Genomic DNA, 16,006 nt, shown 5'->3' on the forward strand with positions numbered 1-16,006 from the left:
ATCTATAGCTTTAAGGACTGTGGTTGGGGGCATTTCCCCAGTTTCTAGAAATACAAGAAGATTGCTGGAGCTCAAAGGTCAATTCCTCAGGATCAAAGAAACAGTTAAGCTGACCAGAATGGGAAACTCAACAACTGAAGCTGGTGTTGTGGGGAGAAATCGTTCTCAGGCATATGGAACACGTGGTTGTTGTGAAGAAAATCCATGGTTCTGGATTCTGACCCCAGGAGAGGGGCTCAGGGTGGGACAGTCTCCCAAGTATCACAGCACCAATGAAATTATGGGGACGCGAGTGAGAAGGAAACACATAACATACAACAAACCTGCTTAATAGTTTATTGGAGGAGGTGCATACAGTCCTGAGGAATTGGTGTGCAAAAAGAGAGAGAGGAAGATGGCATGTCCAGCTTTTAAAAGCTGCCTAGCACCCATGCCCAGGGAGTTGGTGTGACTAAGTCATATGCAGATGACAGGTTCACGCATGCATGCAAGGGTTTAGCTGAGTCATACATTAATGGAACCACACATGCACAAGCGTGAATCATACGGGGCCCTATAACATTCAGGCATCTCCGCACTCGAGGGCCCGTCTATACATGCTTGCCTTTAGAACACGGAAGTGCTTATTTGTGGTTGAATAATTACACTACACATGTGTTGTCAGTATTCAGGCAAAAGTCTAGCCAGCCCCAGGGTCCTGAGGCTGAGCATGTGTTTTCAGAACTCAGGCAAATGCCTAGCCAGCCCCAGGGTCCTATGGCTGTGCCCGTGTGATCAGGACTCAGGCAAATGTCAAGCCAGCCCCAGGGTCCTGAGGCTGCGCATGTGTTGTTAGTACTCAGGCAAATGCCTAGCCAGCCTGAGGGTCCTGTGGCTATGCATGTGTTATCATTACTCAGGCAAATGCCTAGCCAGCCCGAGGGTCCTATGGCTGTGAATGTGTTGTCAGTAGTCAAGCAATACCCTTAATAGCCCAGGACCCTAAGGCTGTAAGTCACTATGTAATCTATGTTCATGTACTGCATGACTACGGAAGTCTCTGTCCGAATGCATCAAGGCCCCTTTAAAAGCAGGCTCTGCCCACTCTTCGCACTCTCTACGCCACTTCCTTTTCTCAGGCAGGCCTCTCTATGGACTCCTTTTCACCCCGTATCAATGACACACCATGTGCGTTTGTTATACATTGTAGTTCATTCACTGCCTCTAAACTGCAACACCCAACCTCACTGCTTTTCATGATGAACAGGGAAATGTGAGAGAAAGAAACCCTTTCCTCCCCAAGTTGCTTTGGTCATGGTCTTTCATGAGAGCAATAGCAGCTCACACTAAGACATGTACACACACACACACACACACGAACACGAACACGAACACACACACTGAGATTTATAATCATTTTTGGAGAGAAAGAAGATGACCAGGAGGAGTGTGTGGGAGGAGGTATCCACACACAGATGTTAGGGGAGGATACTGTGTCTGGTGATGCTGTGGTCTGAATGTGAAAAGTCTCCTAAGAGCAGCTCATGTGTTTGAGCATTTGGCTTCCTGCTGGGCTGCTATTTGGTAAGATTTTGGAACCTTTAAGAGGTGGAGCCTTGTGGAGGAAGTGGGTCACTAGGGACAGGCCTGGAGACTTTATAGCCTAGTGCCACTTCCCATTCATTTTCTCTGCTTCCTTGCTGTTGAAGCTCTGTGTCCAGCTGGCTTCCTGCTCTTGACACCAAGTCTCCTGTACCACGGTGGAAATATATCTTCAAACTGTAAGCCAGAATAAACTGTATTTTCTGTGAGCTTCTTTGTCAAGGTGTTTTATCCCAGCAACAGAAAAGGTAAGTCTAGGTTATGCTGGTTGAAAATGAAAGCAACTAAGCAGAGTCATAGGCTGCCAAGTCTTGGCCAGTTCCTTCTAAAGGGAAGGAGCAGGGTGTTAGAGTTGGGCAATTGTGTCTATCGATAAAAACATGACCTCTGTTTCGTAATAGCTAGGGAGACTGTAAGGGGGTGGGGCTATCCAGAGACAACTGTAAAATCATTAGTCACAGAGTCTAGAGTCCTGAGGACTGACAGAACTCCAGACGGACCATTGCAGGATATTTCACATGCTGGTGACAAGGTTGTTCTTTTTTCTCTTTTCTTTAATACTTCCTTTTTTGCTGTTGGTTTTTATTGAGCTCTACATTTTTCTCTGCTCCCCTCTCTGGCTCTCCCCTCCTCTTCAGCCCTACCCCATGGTCCCCATGGTCCCAATTTACTCAGAAGATCTTGTCTTTTTCTACTTCCCATGTAGATTAGATATCTATGTATGTCTCTCTTTGGGTCCTCATTGTTGTCTAGGTTCTCTGGGATTCTGATTTGTAGGCTGGTTTTTTAACAACTTATGAGTGAGTACATGTGATAATTGTCTTTCTGGGTCTGGGTTACCTCAGTCAAATGATGTTTTCTAGCTCCATCCATTTGGCTGCAAAATTCAAGATGTTGTTATTTTTTTCTTCTGGGTAGTACTCCATTGTGTAAATGTACCACATTTTCCTTATCCATTCTTCAGTTGAGGGGCATTTAGGTTGTTTCCATTTTCTGGCTATGATGAACAATGCTGCTATGAACAAAGTTGAGCACATGTCCTTGACCACGATTGAGAATCCTTTGGATATGTAGCCAAAAGTGGTATTACTGGGTCTTGAGGGAGGTTGTTTCCTAATTTTCTGAGAAATTGCCACACTAGGACCCAAAGAGGCTGTACCAGCTTGCATTCCCACCAGCAATGCAGAAGTGTTCCCTTTACCCCACAACTTCTCCAGCATAAGTTGTCATCAGTGTTTTTGACTGTGGCCATTCTGACAGGTGTAAGATAGAATCTCAGAGTTGTTTTGATTTGCTTTTCTCTGATGACTAAGGATGTCGAGCATTTCCTTAAGTGTCTTTCAGCCATTTTAGATTCCTCTGCTGAGAGTTCTCTGTTTAGGTCTGTACTCCATTTTATTTTATTGGATTATTTATTCTTTTGATGACTAATTTCTTGAGTTCTTTGTATATTTTGGAGATCAGATCTCTGTCTGATGTGGGGTTAGTGAAGATCTTTTCCCATTCTGTAGGCTGTCGTTTTGTCTTGTTGACCATGTCCTTTGCTTTACAGAAGCTTTTTAGTTTCAGGAGGTTTCATTTATTAATTGTTTCTCTCTGTGTCTGTGCTGCTGGGGTTCTATTTAGGAAGTGGTCTCCTGTGTCAATGCATTTAAGTGTACTTCCCACTTTCTCTTCAATAAGGTTCAGTGTGGCTGGCTTTATGTTGAGTTCTTTGATCCATTTGGACTTGAGTTTTGTGCATGGTGATAGATATGGGTCTATTTTCATTCTACATATTGATATCCAGTCATGCTAGCATCATTTGTTAAATATGCTTTCTTTTTTTCCATTTGATATTTTTTGCTTCTTGGTCAAAAATCAGGTATTAGAAGGTGTGTGGATTAATATCCAGGTCTTTGATTCGGTTCCATTGGTCCTCCTGTCTGTTTTTATACCAATTCCACGCTGTTTTCAGTACTGATCTCTGGAGTAGAGTTTGCAGTCAGGGATTGTGATGCCTCCAGAAGTTCTTTTATTGTACAGAATTGTTTTGGATATCCTGGGATTTTTGCTTTTCCATATGAAGATGAGTACTGTTCTTTCAAGGTCTGTGAAGTTTTTTTTCTGTGATTTTGATGGGTATTGCTTTGAATGTAGAATGCTTTTGGTAAAATTGCCATTTTTACTATAATAATTCTACCTACCCAATAGCATGGGAGATCTTTCCACTCTTTGATGTCTTCTTCAATTCCTTTCTTCAAAGATTTAAAGTTCTTATCATACAAGTATTCTACTTGTTTTGTTAGAGTTACTCCAAGATATTTTATGCTATTTGTGGCTATTGTGAAATATGTTGATTCTCTGATTTCTTCCCTAGCCCTTTTATCATATGTACAGGAGGGCTACTGATTGTTTTTTTGAGTTAATCTTTTATCCTGCTACATTACTGAAAGTGTTTATGAGTTGCAGAACTTCCTTGGTAGAATTTTTGGGATCGCTTATGTAAATGATCATATCATCAGCAAATGAAGTTTGACTTCTCCTTTTCCAATTTGTATCCCCTTGATCTCCTTTGGGTGTCATATTGCTCTAGATAGAACATTAAGAACTATATTGAAGAGGCAGGCAGACCTCTGTGAGTTCAAGGCCAGCCTGGTCTACAAGAGCTAGTTCCAGGACAGGCTCTAAAACTACAGCAAAACTCTGTCTCGGAAAACAAACAAACAAAAAAGAACTATATTGAATAGGTAGGGAGAGAGTGGACAACCTTGTCTTGTTCCTGATTTCAGTGAGATCTCTGGGAGTTTCTCCCCATTTAGTTTGATGTTGGCTGTTTGCTTGCTGTATATTGCTTTTATTATGTTTAGGTATGTTCCTTGTATCCCTGCTCTCTCTAAGACCTTTATCAAGAAGGGATGTTGTATTTTGTCAAAAGCTTTTTCATCATCTAATGAGATGATCATGTGGTTTTTATTTTTTCAGCTTGTTTATATGGTGGATTACATTCACAAATTTTTGTATGTTGAATCATCCCTGCATCTATGGGATAAAGCCTACTTGATCATGGAGGATGATTGTTCTGATGTGTTCTTGGAGTCGATTTCCCAGTATTTTATTTAGTATTTTTATATCAATGTTCATGAGTGAGATTGGTCTGTAATTCTCTTTCTTAATAATATCTGTATGTTGTCTGGGTATCAGGGCAATTGTAGCCTCATAAAAAGAGTTTGGCAATGTTCCTTTTGTTTCTATTGTGTGGAACAATTTGAGGAGTATTGGTATTAATTCTTTGAAAATCTTGTAGAATTCTGAGCTGAAGCTATCTGGTGCTAGGCTTTTTTGGTAGGGAGACTTGATGACTGTTTCTATTTTTTCAGCAGCTATAAGTCTGTTTAATTTGCTTATCTGGTCTTGTTTTAATTTTGGTAAAGGATATAATCCAGAAAATTGTCCATTTCCTTTAAGTTTTCCAATTTTGTGGAGTACACAGGCTTTTGAAATATGACCTGATGATTGTATTTCCTCTGTGTCTGTTGTTATGTCCCCCTTTTCATTTCTGATTTTGTTAATTTGGATATCCTCTCTCTGCCTTTTGGTTAGTTTGGATAAAGATTTCTCTATTTTGTTGATTTTCTCATAGAACCAACTCTTTGTCTCATTGATTCTTTGTATTGTTTTCTTTGTTTCTATTTTGTTTATTTCAGATTTCAATTTGATTATTTCCTGCCGTCTAGTTCTCTTGGGTGAGTTTGCTTCTTTTTGCTTTAAAGTTTTCAAATGTTCTGTTAATTCACTAGTGTGGGATTTTTCCAGCTTCTCTATATAGGCATTCAGTGCTCAGTCCTGATCTGCAAATGTCCCTGGACTGGATTTGCTCCCCTCCACAGAGCTTGCTTTCTCAGGCCCACTCTGGCCTAACTATCTGATTCAGTCCCACTCCTGTGGAATTTGTTGCCTCAGGCCCATTCAAGCCCAAGGTGGAGTTTTTGCTAGGTCAGTTTATAAGAGTCACTTGTTTGCTACTTATCTTGAGGGTTGCAGGGGAACCAGTTGAAGCCACTGGGCTTGTGGCAAGCTGCTCCCCCACTGAGCTGTCTCTCCGGCCCTGAGACACACACTTTATAATAAAAATATCACAGACACCAATCATCTGCTTTCTCTTCTCCATTAGAAATGGCCGACCACGGAGAAGCCTTTGAGGAGAGGATTTCTGAATACGATGATGATTTGGCCTCCGAGTTCTCTGCTCTTCTGGGTGTGGATGCACACCAGGTCTTAAGAAGACAAGAAGAAGAAGACCATAAATTACGAATGAAAATGAAGAAAGGTTTTAACCCACAGATGCGCAGTGAAGCCAAACGATTAAAGACTTTCGTGACCTATGACACATTCAGATCATGGACGCCACAGGAGATGGCAGCCGCTGGGTTTTACCATACTGGGGTGAAACTTGGGGTTCAGTGCTTCTGCTGTAGCTTAATCCTCTTTTGCACCAGACTCAGGAATCTTCCCATAGAAAACCACCAGAGATTGCGTCCAGAATGCGCGTTCCTTTTGGGCAGAGATGTTGGGAACATTGGCAAGTATGACGTAAGGGTGAAGAGTCCAGAGAAGCTGAGGGGCGGCAAAGCAAGGTACCAAGAAGAGGAGGCCAGACTGGAGTCCTTTGAGAACTGGCCGTTCTATGCCCATGGGACATCGCCACGTGTACTCTCAGCAGCTGGCTTCGTCTTTACTGGTAACTCGATTTTATTTTGTGATGGGTTTCTGTAAAATATAAAGTTTAGTTTCCACTTAAAAAAAACATATGTAGTTGTGTGAGGGGGTGGGGGATTTTCACTTGTGAGGGCAGGAGTCCGTAGAATCCAGAGAAGAACAAACATCAGACCAGACCCTCAGGAGCAGTGGATTGCAGTGGTTGTGAACTGTCTAAAGTGGGTGCAGGGAACCAAATTCCAGTCCCCTACAAGAGACGTCTTAACCACAGAGCCATCTCTCCAGCCCTTCGTTCCTCTTTTCTTCTTTTTCTTCTTCCTTTTCTCATTCTTCCTCCTCCTCTGTTCTTCTTTCTCTACCTCCTTCTGCTACTATTCCTCCTTCCCATGCTCCTCTTCTTCCACTAGCTCTTGTTAATCATTCCTTATTTGTTTATTGTGGTAGAGGAGATCTGGTTAATTAAACATCCACTTTAATAACTTTCCTCCCTCTTTAATTTACTTTTAGTGTAGCACAATTATCTTGCCGAATATGTGTAAAACAGAAGGTTCTTTTCTGTAAATGTGGGCCTGAGAAACTATTAACCTGAAGTTGAGGGTGTAGCTCATCACTAGAGGGCTAACTTAGCCATCGCTTAGTGCAAGCAATTGAAAACAAAACTAAAAAGACTGTAGAAAACCCTAGTTCAATTCATAAGGTGCTGGAAATGGACCATGAGATAGACCGGACCCACTGTCCTCTAGTTTCCCGAATACTATTAATCACGTATTTCCTTGATTTATTTCACTTCTTTAGTTTTGGAAGGATGCTGTTTGTACTTCTTTAACCCCAACCAGAGGCAAGCTGCCTTTGACAACACTGCACTTTGCAATGCCTTAGCTACACACACAGGTGTTAGGAGAGATGTGGATGACGTTATTGCAGCGTCTGTGGTGTGCTGGGGACCCACTTATATAAGCTGTGCATGCATTGAGCACTAATTCTAATTCGACCAGTTTACCCTTCCCACATTTTGTAAGTGACTCTACTAAGGTTCAAAGAACTAGAGAAATTTACCTCTGTTTCCATCGAAACAATGCGGTGAACATAACCCTTAGGCCTTCTAATGGCATCATTTTAGCAAATCCTAGCATCTCCATGTCTTTGGTCCTGAAAGCTAAAGAGTAACCTCTGTCTGAGAAGTCATCGTGTGAGGGTGGTGTATATGGAGGAAGGCCATGCTGGGGGACGGAGGTCCAGAGCTCAGAAGGGGTCATTTAGGGCAGTGGGACTGTGGATAGGGATTCAGTCAGAGAGGTCACAGAAGAACAGGCATGCTGGAGTTTGTCTGTTCTGCTACAATATGATCAGCTCTAAGGTCGCACCTGGTGCCATTGCTGGCCAGTCAGAACACGTCACTGCATTGTAGGTAAAAGGGACAACGTGCAGTGTTTCTCCTGCGCTGGATGCCTGGGAAACTGGGAAGAAGGAGACGATCCTTGGAAGGAGCATGCCAAATGGTTCCCCAAGTAAGTAGACAAACACTTCATTCGTATTTTCAGTTTTTATTTTTGGTTTTGGTGTCATTTGTTCATTTGTTTGTTTGTTTTTAGCACGATGAGCCTAGAGAGAAAAGACCAACATTGTTGGAGTAGCACATGAGTTCTGCTATTTCTCTTATCTAAAATGAGATCATTCCAGAATTTTTCAAACAAGGAAGATCTGGTGACATAATGAAAACTTTAAATCACATGAACTTAAATGGTTCTTTCTTTTCTATGTTATTTCTGCTTTATCATTTTTTCATTTTTATACTTTCTGTGATGTGTGTTGGTGTGTGTAGAGTGTGTTTATGTGTGTGGTGTGTTGGTATGTAGTGTATGTATGTGTATTCGTCCATGCCTGTGGGGAGGTTAATATTGGTATAGGTTCCTGCCCTCCATCATTCTCTGCCTTATATTTTGAGATAGGCAACCTGGGATCCGCCTGACTTCATTCCTCCAGGGTTAGGATTAGAGACATGGTGGACTGGGCCCTGAATTTACAGAGTCGATACAGATTCAATATCACACTTTTATGGTTATGCTGAGGTATTTTACCTACCAAGGCATCTCCCCAGGTCCAAAATTTTGTTTTTGTTTTTAATTATCCGGGGGACGGTGTGTATGTACAAGTTAGCACAGGTACCCATGGAGGCAGAGGTGTCAGAACCTTAGAGCTACAGTAAGTGTGGGTGCTGGGCGCTGAACTCAAGTCTCTGCAAGTGTCAAGTGCATGGTCTCCAGTCCCTCCCAGCCATTTCTAAACATTTGGTTTTGTTTCTCCCAAAACAGGGTTTCTCTGTGTAGTCCTAACTGTTCTGTATCTCACTCTGTATACCAGACTGGCCTCAAACTCACAGACATCCGCCTGCTTCAGCCTCCTGAGTGCTGGGATTAAAGGCGTGTGTCACCATCACCCAGCTAAATGTTGTTTTATTGTCCCCAATACTACGATATGTCTCATCAAGTAGCAGTTTCATGATTTACCTTATTGCAAATGAGTGAATTGCAAAGAGGTAGAAATGGAAAAAATAAATAATAAATAAATAAAGGAAAATAATAACACTGTTTAAGATATTACAAGTGTTTTTATTAACTGCGGAACATACACGAAAAAAACACTAGCTGGACAAGGTGGCACACACCTGTAATCCCAGCACGACCAGGGTGGAGGTGGTAGAATCAGGAGTTCAAGGCCATTTTCTGGTTTAAAAAAAAATGACAAGGAGACCAGATGCCTAGGTGACCACACACCAGTGCCAAAGGAAAGAAAACAGGTGTATTTTATTTCAGAGATTCTGAGTATTTGTAATTACAGTGGTCTTTCACCCTACTTAAAAAAGGAACACATTTTAAATATTTTTCATAATGTGTTCAGTGGTTTTTTTGTGTGTGTCTATTGTTTTTGTTTGTGCCACATACAGGTTCACTCTTGTACCTAGTTTCCAGACTTTCATTATGGAATCTCACGAAGTAGAGACAGTACAGTGAGCACCTGCCCCCGCCTGCTCAAATCAAATTTCACCTCTCTTTCCCACCATCTGCTCAGAATAGTGATGATCAGGTTATGTCAAAGCATATTCCAGAAAACACATGGTTCCATTTGTTATTCTTTTAGCATATGCCTTTAAATCATGACTAATAAAGAGAAAAGAACCACAGTGTCATTATGGCTCCTAAAAAGATGAGCTTTAATACCTAACGCCATTAAATATCTTAGTCAGTGTTCACAGGCCCTTCCCCTTCCAGCCCTTGGGATTCTTTACATTGTGTGTGTGTGTGTGTGTGTGTGTGTGTGTGTGTGTCCCACACACACTTACTGTGAATCACTATCTTTGATTCTATTGCATATTTGTTTCAAGAAAAGAACAGCGGCTACCGCAGTGTAGGCCTGCAGTCCAGGCTGTGCTTGAGGTCAAGGGCATGACATCACCACCGCAACAGAGGGAGAGCCTGTCTTGAAAGAAAATTAAAATAAGATAAAAGTTTCCCATAGTTTGCTTTCTGTTGCTGTTGATTTCTGCTGGACCATGACCAAAAGCAGCCTGAGAGGGATGGGTTTATTTGGCTTACATGTCCAGATTACCATCCACCAGCTGACTTTCTTCTGCTTCTCAGGACCCCTGTCCAGGGGTGGTATTGCCCACAGTGGACTGGGTCTTCCCACTTCTCTCATTAATTGAGAAAATGCCCGCAGACTGGACTACTACAGGCTAATATGATAGAGGGATTTTCCCAACTGTGGCTCCCTCTACCCAGACGACTCCAGCTTGTATCAAAAGACTAACTGGCACAGGTTTAATTTTAAATAGTGATATATCTTATCAGTAATATGATTTAAATGTTTCTAACAGCATGGTGTTAATCCTCATGAGGAAGCTGTTAGGAAAATTTTGACACTTTTGTTGAAAGCTCAAATTCAACAATTTGATAGGATTTTAGCAAATATTTATTGTAATACAGAAAATCTTCATCATAGTATTGAGGTAATTTTAATTGTTTTTAATTATAGGTGTGAATTTCTTCGAAGTAGGAAATCCTCAGACGAAATTGCCCAGTATATTAAAAGCTACGAGGGATTTGTCCATGTTACGGTAATTCACAGCAGCAAACTCTTCTCAGTGGTGTGGATTCATTGAGGAGTTTTATTTTCTCATGGGTTCAAGCTCCTGCATCTCATCTGCAGAGTGGAGACTCAAAAATCTTGTCTTGCTCAGCGGGAACCATGTATATGTGGTTTCTCAGGCTGCCTTTGGGTGGCTTCAGCTGTCACCTTCATCCTCCCCCACTGACTGAGCCCACTGCCCTTGCTTCCTTCTGCTGCTTCTGTCTGGATGCCCGACCCAGTCTTCTGTCCTAGTACCTGTTGACAGCAGGGCTCTCAGAGCTGGCTCCTGTTTCTGGTTGTCTAGGTTCTAAACTAGTAGGGACTTCCTAGTGGTAAGCAGTGGGAAACTTAGCCCAAACAGAAGCCAAAGGAGAATGTAATGGCTGATGACCCAGAGGCTGTGTCTGCAGAGAGCAGGGCTGAAAACAGGGCTGAAAGTCTGGGCACAGTTTTCTCCAAGGGAGAGTTGCCCAATTGGAAAGGTCCTTCTGAGGTAAACTTCCTTCCCATGGCTCAGTTCCCCCTGAGTCAAATGCATCTGTGCGTGTGACTGCAGTTCTGTTGCTGAGCTGCATGTCTGGTGAGAGTGACCCCAAGAAAGCTCCCATTTGCACAGGTAAACGATCGCTGCTGATCTGAACTACATAAAAATTCCCCAGATCAATAGAAATCAAACTAAAGATCTGCTTTGCCAACACTTCTGCTGCTCTAGTGAAACGTTGCTTTAGTGCTTGGGGGGAGGGGAGTCCTTCTGTTGCAGCTCACAGACAGATGTATATTTTATAAATAAATCAGTCAGTAATCTGAATTTCTTTCCCTCAGGGAGAACATTTTCTGAATTCCTGGGTCAGAAGAGAATTACCTATGGTGTCAGGTAAAACCTCAGGCACATTCAAAACGCTTTGCTTATTTCTTTTCTTTTTTGTGCCTCCTTCCCCTATGTCCGCGGGTGTGTGCCACATGTATGTAGGTGATTTTGGAAGCCAGACCAGGATGTCAGATCCCTTGGGGCTGGAGTTACACGCACTTGTAAACAGCCTGATGTGGGTGCTGGGAATTGAACTTGGGTCCTCTGGAAGAGCAGTAAGTGTTATTTACCACCGAGCCATCTCTCCAATCCTCATCAACTTGCTTTAACAATTCCTTTCATAAGTGATTTCCCTATTATGGAATGACTGGATTGGTTTTTGCTTTTACTTTATGGGTGGCAGAGATGGTTCTGGGCTCAAGCTCACTTGCTGCTCTCATAAAGGACTTGGGTTAGGTTCCCAGCACCCATATGGCAGCTCACAACTCTGTAAGTCCAGTTGCAGAGAATCCAGTGCCCTCCTCTGACCTCCATGGACACAGCACTCAAGTGATGCAGTCAAACATGCAGACAGAACACCTACATCAAAATAAAATAAATGAATCTTTAAAAGTAAATTTAAAAAAAAATTATTTGTTTGTTTGTTTATTATGTATACAATACTCCTCCTGTGTGTATGGCTACACAACAGAAGAAGGCACCAGACCCCATCACAGATGGTTGTGAGCCACCATGTGGTCGCTGGGAATCAAACTCAGGACCCCTGGAAGAGCAGGCAATGCTCCCAACCTCTGAGCCATATCTACAGCCCAAAAGTAATTTTTTAAAAAATATTTTATTTATTTATTTATTTATTTATTATGTATACAATATTCTGTCTGTGTGTATGTCTGCAGGCCAGAAGAAAGCATCAGACCTCATTACAGATAGTTGTGAGCCACCATGTGGTGGCTGGGAATTCAACTCAGAACCTTTGGAAGAGCAGGCAATGCTCTTAACCACTGAGCCATCTCTCCAGCCCCTAAAAGTAAAATTTTTAGAAATTTACGTTCAGTTACTTACTTAGTGGGTCCTATGTGTGAAGGTGCAAAAGTCAGATGAGAATTTACAGGAGTTGGCTCTCTCCTTCAACCAGGAGGGGTCCAGGAATTAATTTAAAGGCTCAGGTTTAGAGGCAAGCATCTATACACCATGGCTACCGCTGAGTAGCTTAGTGTTTATTGTAGGTAAGCATAGCTAACTACAGTATGGTCCGTGCCATGAGTGATGCTTCCCTTCAAACAACTAAAATCGTGGATAAAATGTTTTAGAAGCATTTTCAGAGTCTTTCCTATCCCAGACTGGGTCAAACTCAAATGAATCTTGACCTTTGATCTCTTCCTGTTGAGTGCTCAGACAGAGTTCTCAGGTGTGGGGAGGGAACCCACCGAGGTCTTCCTGAATGCTGAGAGAATGCTCTGCAAACTGAACTCCAAACACAGTCCCCCCAAAGCATTCTTAATTGGCCCAGTGCACTGTTAGGAAACTAAGAAATATTCACATTGACCTGAGGACATTAGTCACCTGACTACCATGAGCAAGGTCCTTTGTTTCCACTCCAGCACCCAAAGAAAACAAGACCTAGTGTTAGGGTGTTAGCTCAGGTACAGAGCATCTGTATAGCAGTTAGGTCATTCTCTGAGTTCAGTCCCAGCAAATTCAGGGACATTGGGACAAGGGCAGTGGACAGGATAAAACAACCACAATACAGCAAGAATTCTATGGTCAACTGAGTGTGGTTGCTCAGTCCTGTGATCCCTGCTCTTGAAAGGGGAGAGAGGAGCTCAAGTCCAGGCTTGACTATGATACTGGGTTGGAGGCCAGTGTAGGCTACATGGCATCCTGATTCACATGATTCACAAAACTGAGAGGAATACATTCCAAGGTTAGTGCCAGTGTAGAGGTCCATGAATGTAATCCCAGCAGGAAGAATGCTGAGACAGAAATATCACAAGCTTAGGCTAAACATAGCAAAATATGGTGCTCCCCGCCCCCATAAACATGGAGTTGAAGATGTCTCAGCTGTTAAGAGTATTTGCTGTTCTTGCAGAGAACTCAGGTTCAGTACAAAACACCTACATGATAGCAAATTACAACAGGCTCTAACTCCATCTGGAGGGGATCTTACAACCTCTTCTTATCATCTGGGACCCCAGGCACACATGTGGTACAGATGTATAAGTGTAGGAAACATGCGCATGCACGTGTGCGTGCGCACCCACACACCACACACACACACACACACACACACACACCACACAACATCCTCTGGCTGGAACCTCCATTTTCCAATAACATAATAAAATGTCAAACACAAAGGAAAAATAAAGGCAGCCAATGTTTGTTTCTAGGCTTTTAGAAAACAGAGCTATTCCTTTGGCCACATATGCAAGAGTCTACAAGAATGGTGATATTGTAGGCATACGGAATGGGCTGTTCAAAAAGAGGCCTGCTCATGAAAGTTGCCATAGCAAAACTGGAGTTGTCTACAGTGTTACCCAGCATGCTCTTGCCACTGTTAAACAAGCAACTTAAGGTTATGGTTAAACTTAAGGTTACTGGGAAGAAATTTACTGAGTACTATGCACACTATAAGGGGAAAGGCCAGAGCAATGAGTGCAGACTGCTTTCCATGCAAACAATAGGATTCCTGTTCTGTCTCTAGACCCATGTGACAAAAGCCAGGTGGCACTGTTGTGCATTTGTAATCCCAGGGCTCAGAAGAAGAAACACTTGGAATTCTGGTGTTAGACAACCTAGCTAGGGAATGACAAACTCTCCCTAACGAGGGAAAACTAGTGAAGGTTGGTCTCTGACTTTCACATGTGAATCTGTACATGCGCATGTACCGGCACACACATGAAACAGGCAGAATTGTAAGTCCTCAGTTAGCTTCCTGATATAGGGAAGGAAACAATCAGATAAAGAAGGAAGCCAAAGAAAGTCCGAAGTGCCAACCTGCTCCAACCAGAGAATCCACAGTGTGGGCACTAAGAAAGCAGTGGGACCTACTCCCTACGACCTCGTGTCTTAATAGAAGTCAAAAGTAAAATAAAAGGTTTCTAAACTGTAAAGATCTTTTTCTTAATTAAATCTACGTGTGATGTGTTTCCCCAACGAAGTATGTAAAGCAGGAAAATCAATAACAAAACCCTAATCCTAGGATTAAGTGTGAACACAGGCAAGCTTTCATCTTGAGAAACTTGTCAGAACCAAGTTAAGGGCAACTTAATTTTCAAGTCCTCACAGCATGGAGAAGACATGTAACGGTCCCGAGTAAGAAGACATGTAACGGTCCAGAGGCCAGGATGAGGCAGATAGTCTAATGGAGATCGCAGTGTGGTCATCTCAAAGAGCAAGCCCTCACAATGACAGTTTTTTCAGGAGCCCCAGGGGAAATACCTTTCTCAAATCCTGACACTGACTCTGGAAACAGGAGTCTCCTCTCGCTTTTGTTCTGTCCCGGTGCTAGACGACCAAGAGACCGTCTTAAGTTACATTTTGGCACATGGGTCACACGCAGACAGGAACAGAGTGGACGGAATGCCCCAGCCTGCGCCACTCTGCTCCAGCGGCTGACGCGCTCGCTCTTGGGTCTTTTCTTCCTTGTGCTTTCCTGTCCTCCCCCTTTATTCTGACACAAGCATAGCACATCAGATCATTCATCTACACACACCACTAACCTGAACCTTGTGATCAATCCAGTGGTGCTCACCTCCGTCTGTTTCCCAAGCTTACTGCAACGACAGTGTCTTCGCTAATGAAGAGCTAAGGCTGGACACTTTCAAGGACTGGCCCCAAGAATCACCCGTGGCTGTTGAAGCTCTGGTCAGAGCAGGCCTTTTCTACACAGGTGAGCCAGCTTTGTTTTTCTTTGTTTTCAGGTTTATGTGATTGCCTGCGTGTATGTGTGCCACGTGCCTGTGTGGTGCCCTCAGAGGCAGACGGGTTGGGTCCTCTGGAACTGGAGTCACAGTGGCTGTGAGCCATCATGTGGCCGCTGGAACCAAAGCCAACTCCTCTGCAGGAGCAGCAGGTGCCCCAGTGCTGAGCATCCCCAGCACCGTAGTCAGCGTTTGCATCACCACGTCCTCTGGTCCTGCTCTGTGTCTCTCTCTGTGCTTCGACATTTGTCTTAGATCTCTTTGGGAGCCCATGGACCTTCAGTTTTCTGTAGCTCAGCCCCTGAACTTGTGGACTCTCCACTGCTTCATTGACAGCCACATTCCACTGGAGCAGCTGATCTTGCCACATGGTCTCAACCCTTGTCTCTCCCTGCCTGCCTTCCTCAAGTCTCAGGGAAGTCATGCTGGCAATGGTCTTGCCCAGTGGTTGACTTTTGCCACAAAGAAAGTAAGCTCCATGTGGAGTTTCTTCGATGCCCATTATCTTCTCTGAAGTAGATTGGTGCTGCCAGGAGCAGACATGACTCAGGCTCATAAAAAAGAGCCTATGTTACTAAAACATCTTAAGTGTCATATTCTGTAGATCTCTGAAGTGTTTGAAGATGACCTGTCTATCTAAAATATAACTTTGTTTGACCTTGAAAATATACCTAATGTGACTACAAGTTCAGTTATATTAGGTAATTAATTACTAACCCACATTTCCTTATTATCTGAAAGAATTAGTAATAACAACTTTCAAAGAGTAGAAATTCTCCTTACATTGTTGATGAGCTGTCTAGGTACAAAACTTTTAATAAGATTAGAAACATATGTACAGCCGGGTGGTGGTGGCGCACGCCTTTAA

General features: G+C 42.9%; 1 protein-coding gene across 6 annotated transcripts in view; it reads left to right on the plus strand.

Annotated features, from left to right (window-relative positions):
- Positions 1-1,687: 1,687 nt before the first annotated feature.
- LOC119808871 (NLR family apoptosis inhibitory protein) overlaps positions 1,688-16,006 on the plus strand; it is a 45,103-nt gene continuing 30,784 nt past the window's right edge. Inside the window, exons 1-7 of one of the 6 annotated variants that reach the window (XM_038321376.1) lie at positions 2,041-2,113; positions 5,377-5,556; positions 5,735-6,301; positions 7,688-7,787; positions 10,312-10,393; positions 11,230-11,281; positions 14,988-15,107. In XM_038321376.1, the coding sequence (XP_038177304.1) occupies positions 5,737-6,301; positions 7,688-7,787; positions 10,312-10,393; positions 11,230-11,281; positions 14,988-15,107 (919 nt within the window). In that variant the 5' untranslated portion in view covers positions 2,041-2,113; positions 5,377-5,556; positions 5,735-5,736. Of the gene's footprint in view, positions 1,830-2,014; positions 2,114-5,281; positions 5,307-5,376; positions 5,557-5,734; positions 6,302-7,687; positions 7,788-10,311; positions 10,394-11,229; positions 11,282-14,987; positions 15,108-15,138; positions 15,291-16,006 lie in introns of those variants that run through there. The other 5 variants (XM_038321378.1, XM_038321375.1, XM_038321377.1 and 2 more) reach the window with 5 other exon arrangements.

The sequence above is a fragment of the Arvicola amphibius genome, chromosome 3 (genome assembly GCF_903992535.2).
Source record: "Arvicola amphibius chromosome 3, mArvAmp1.2, whole genome shotgun sequence".
Lineage (NCBI taxonomy): Eukaryota > Metazoa > Chordata > Mammalia > Rodentia > Cricetidae > Arvicola > Arvicola amphibius.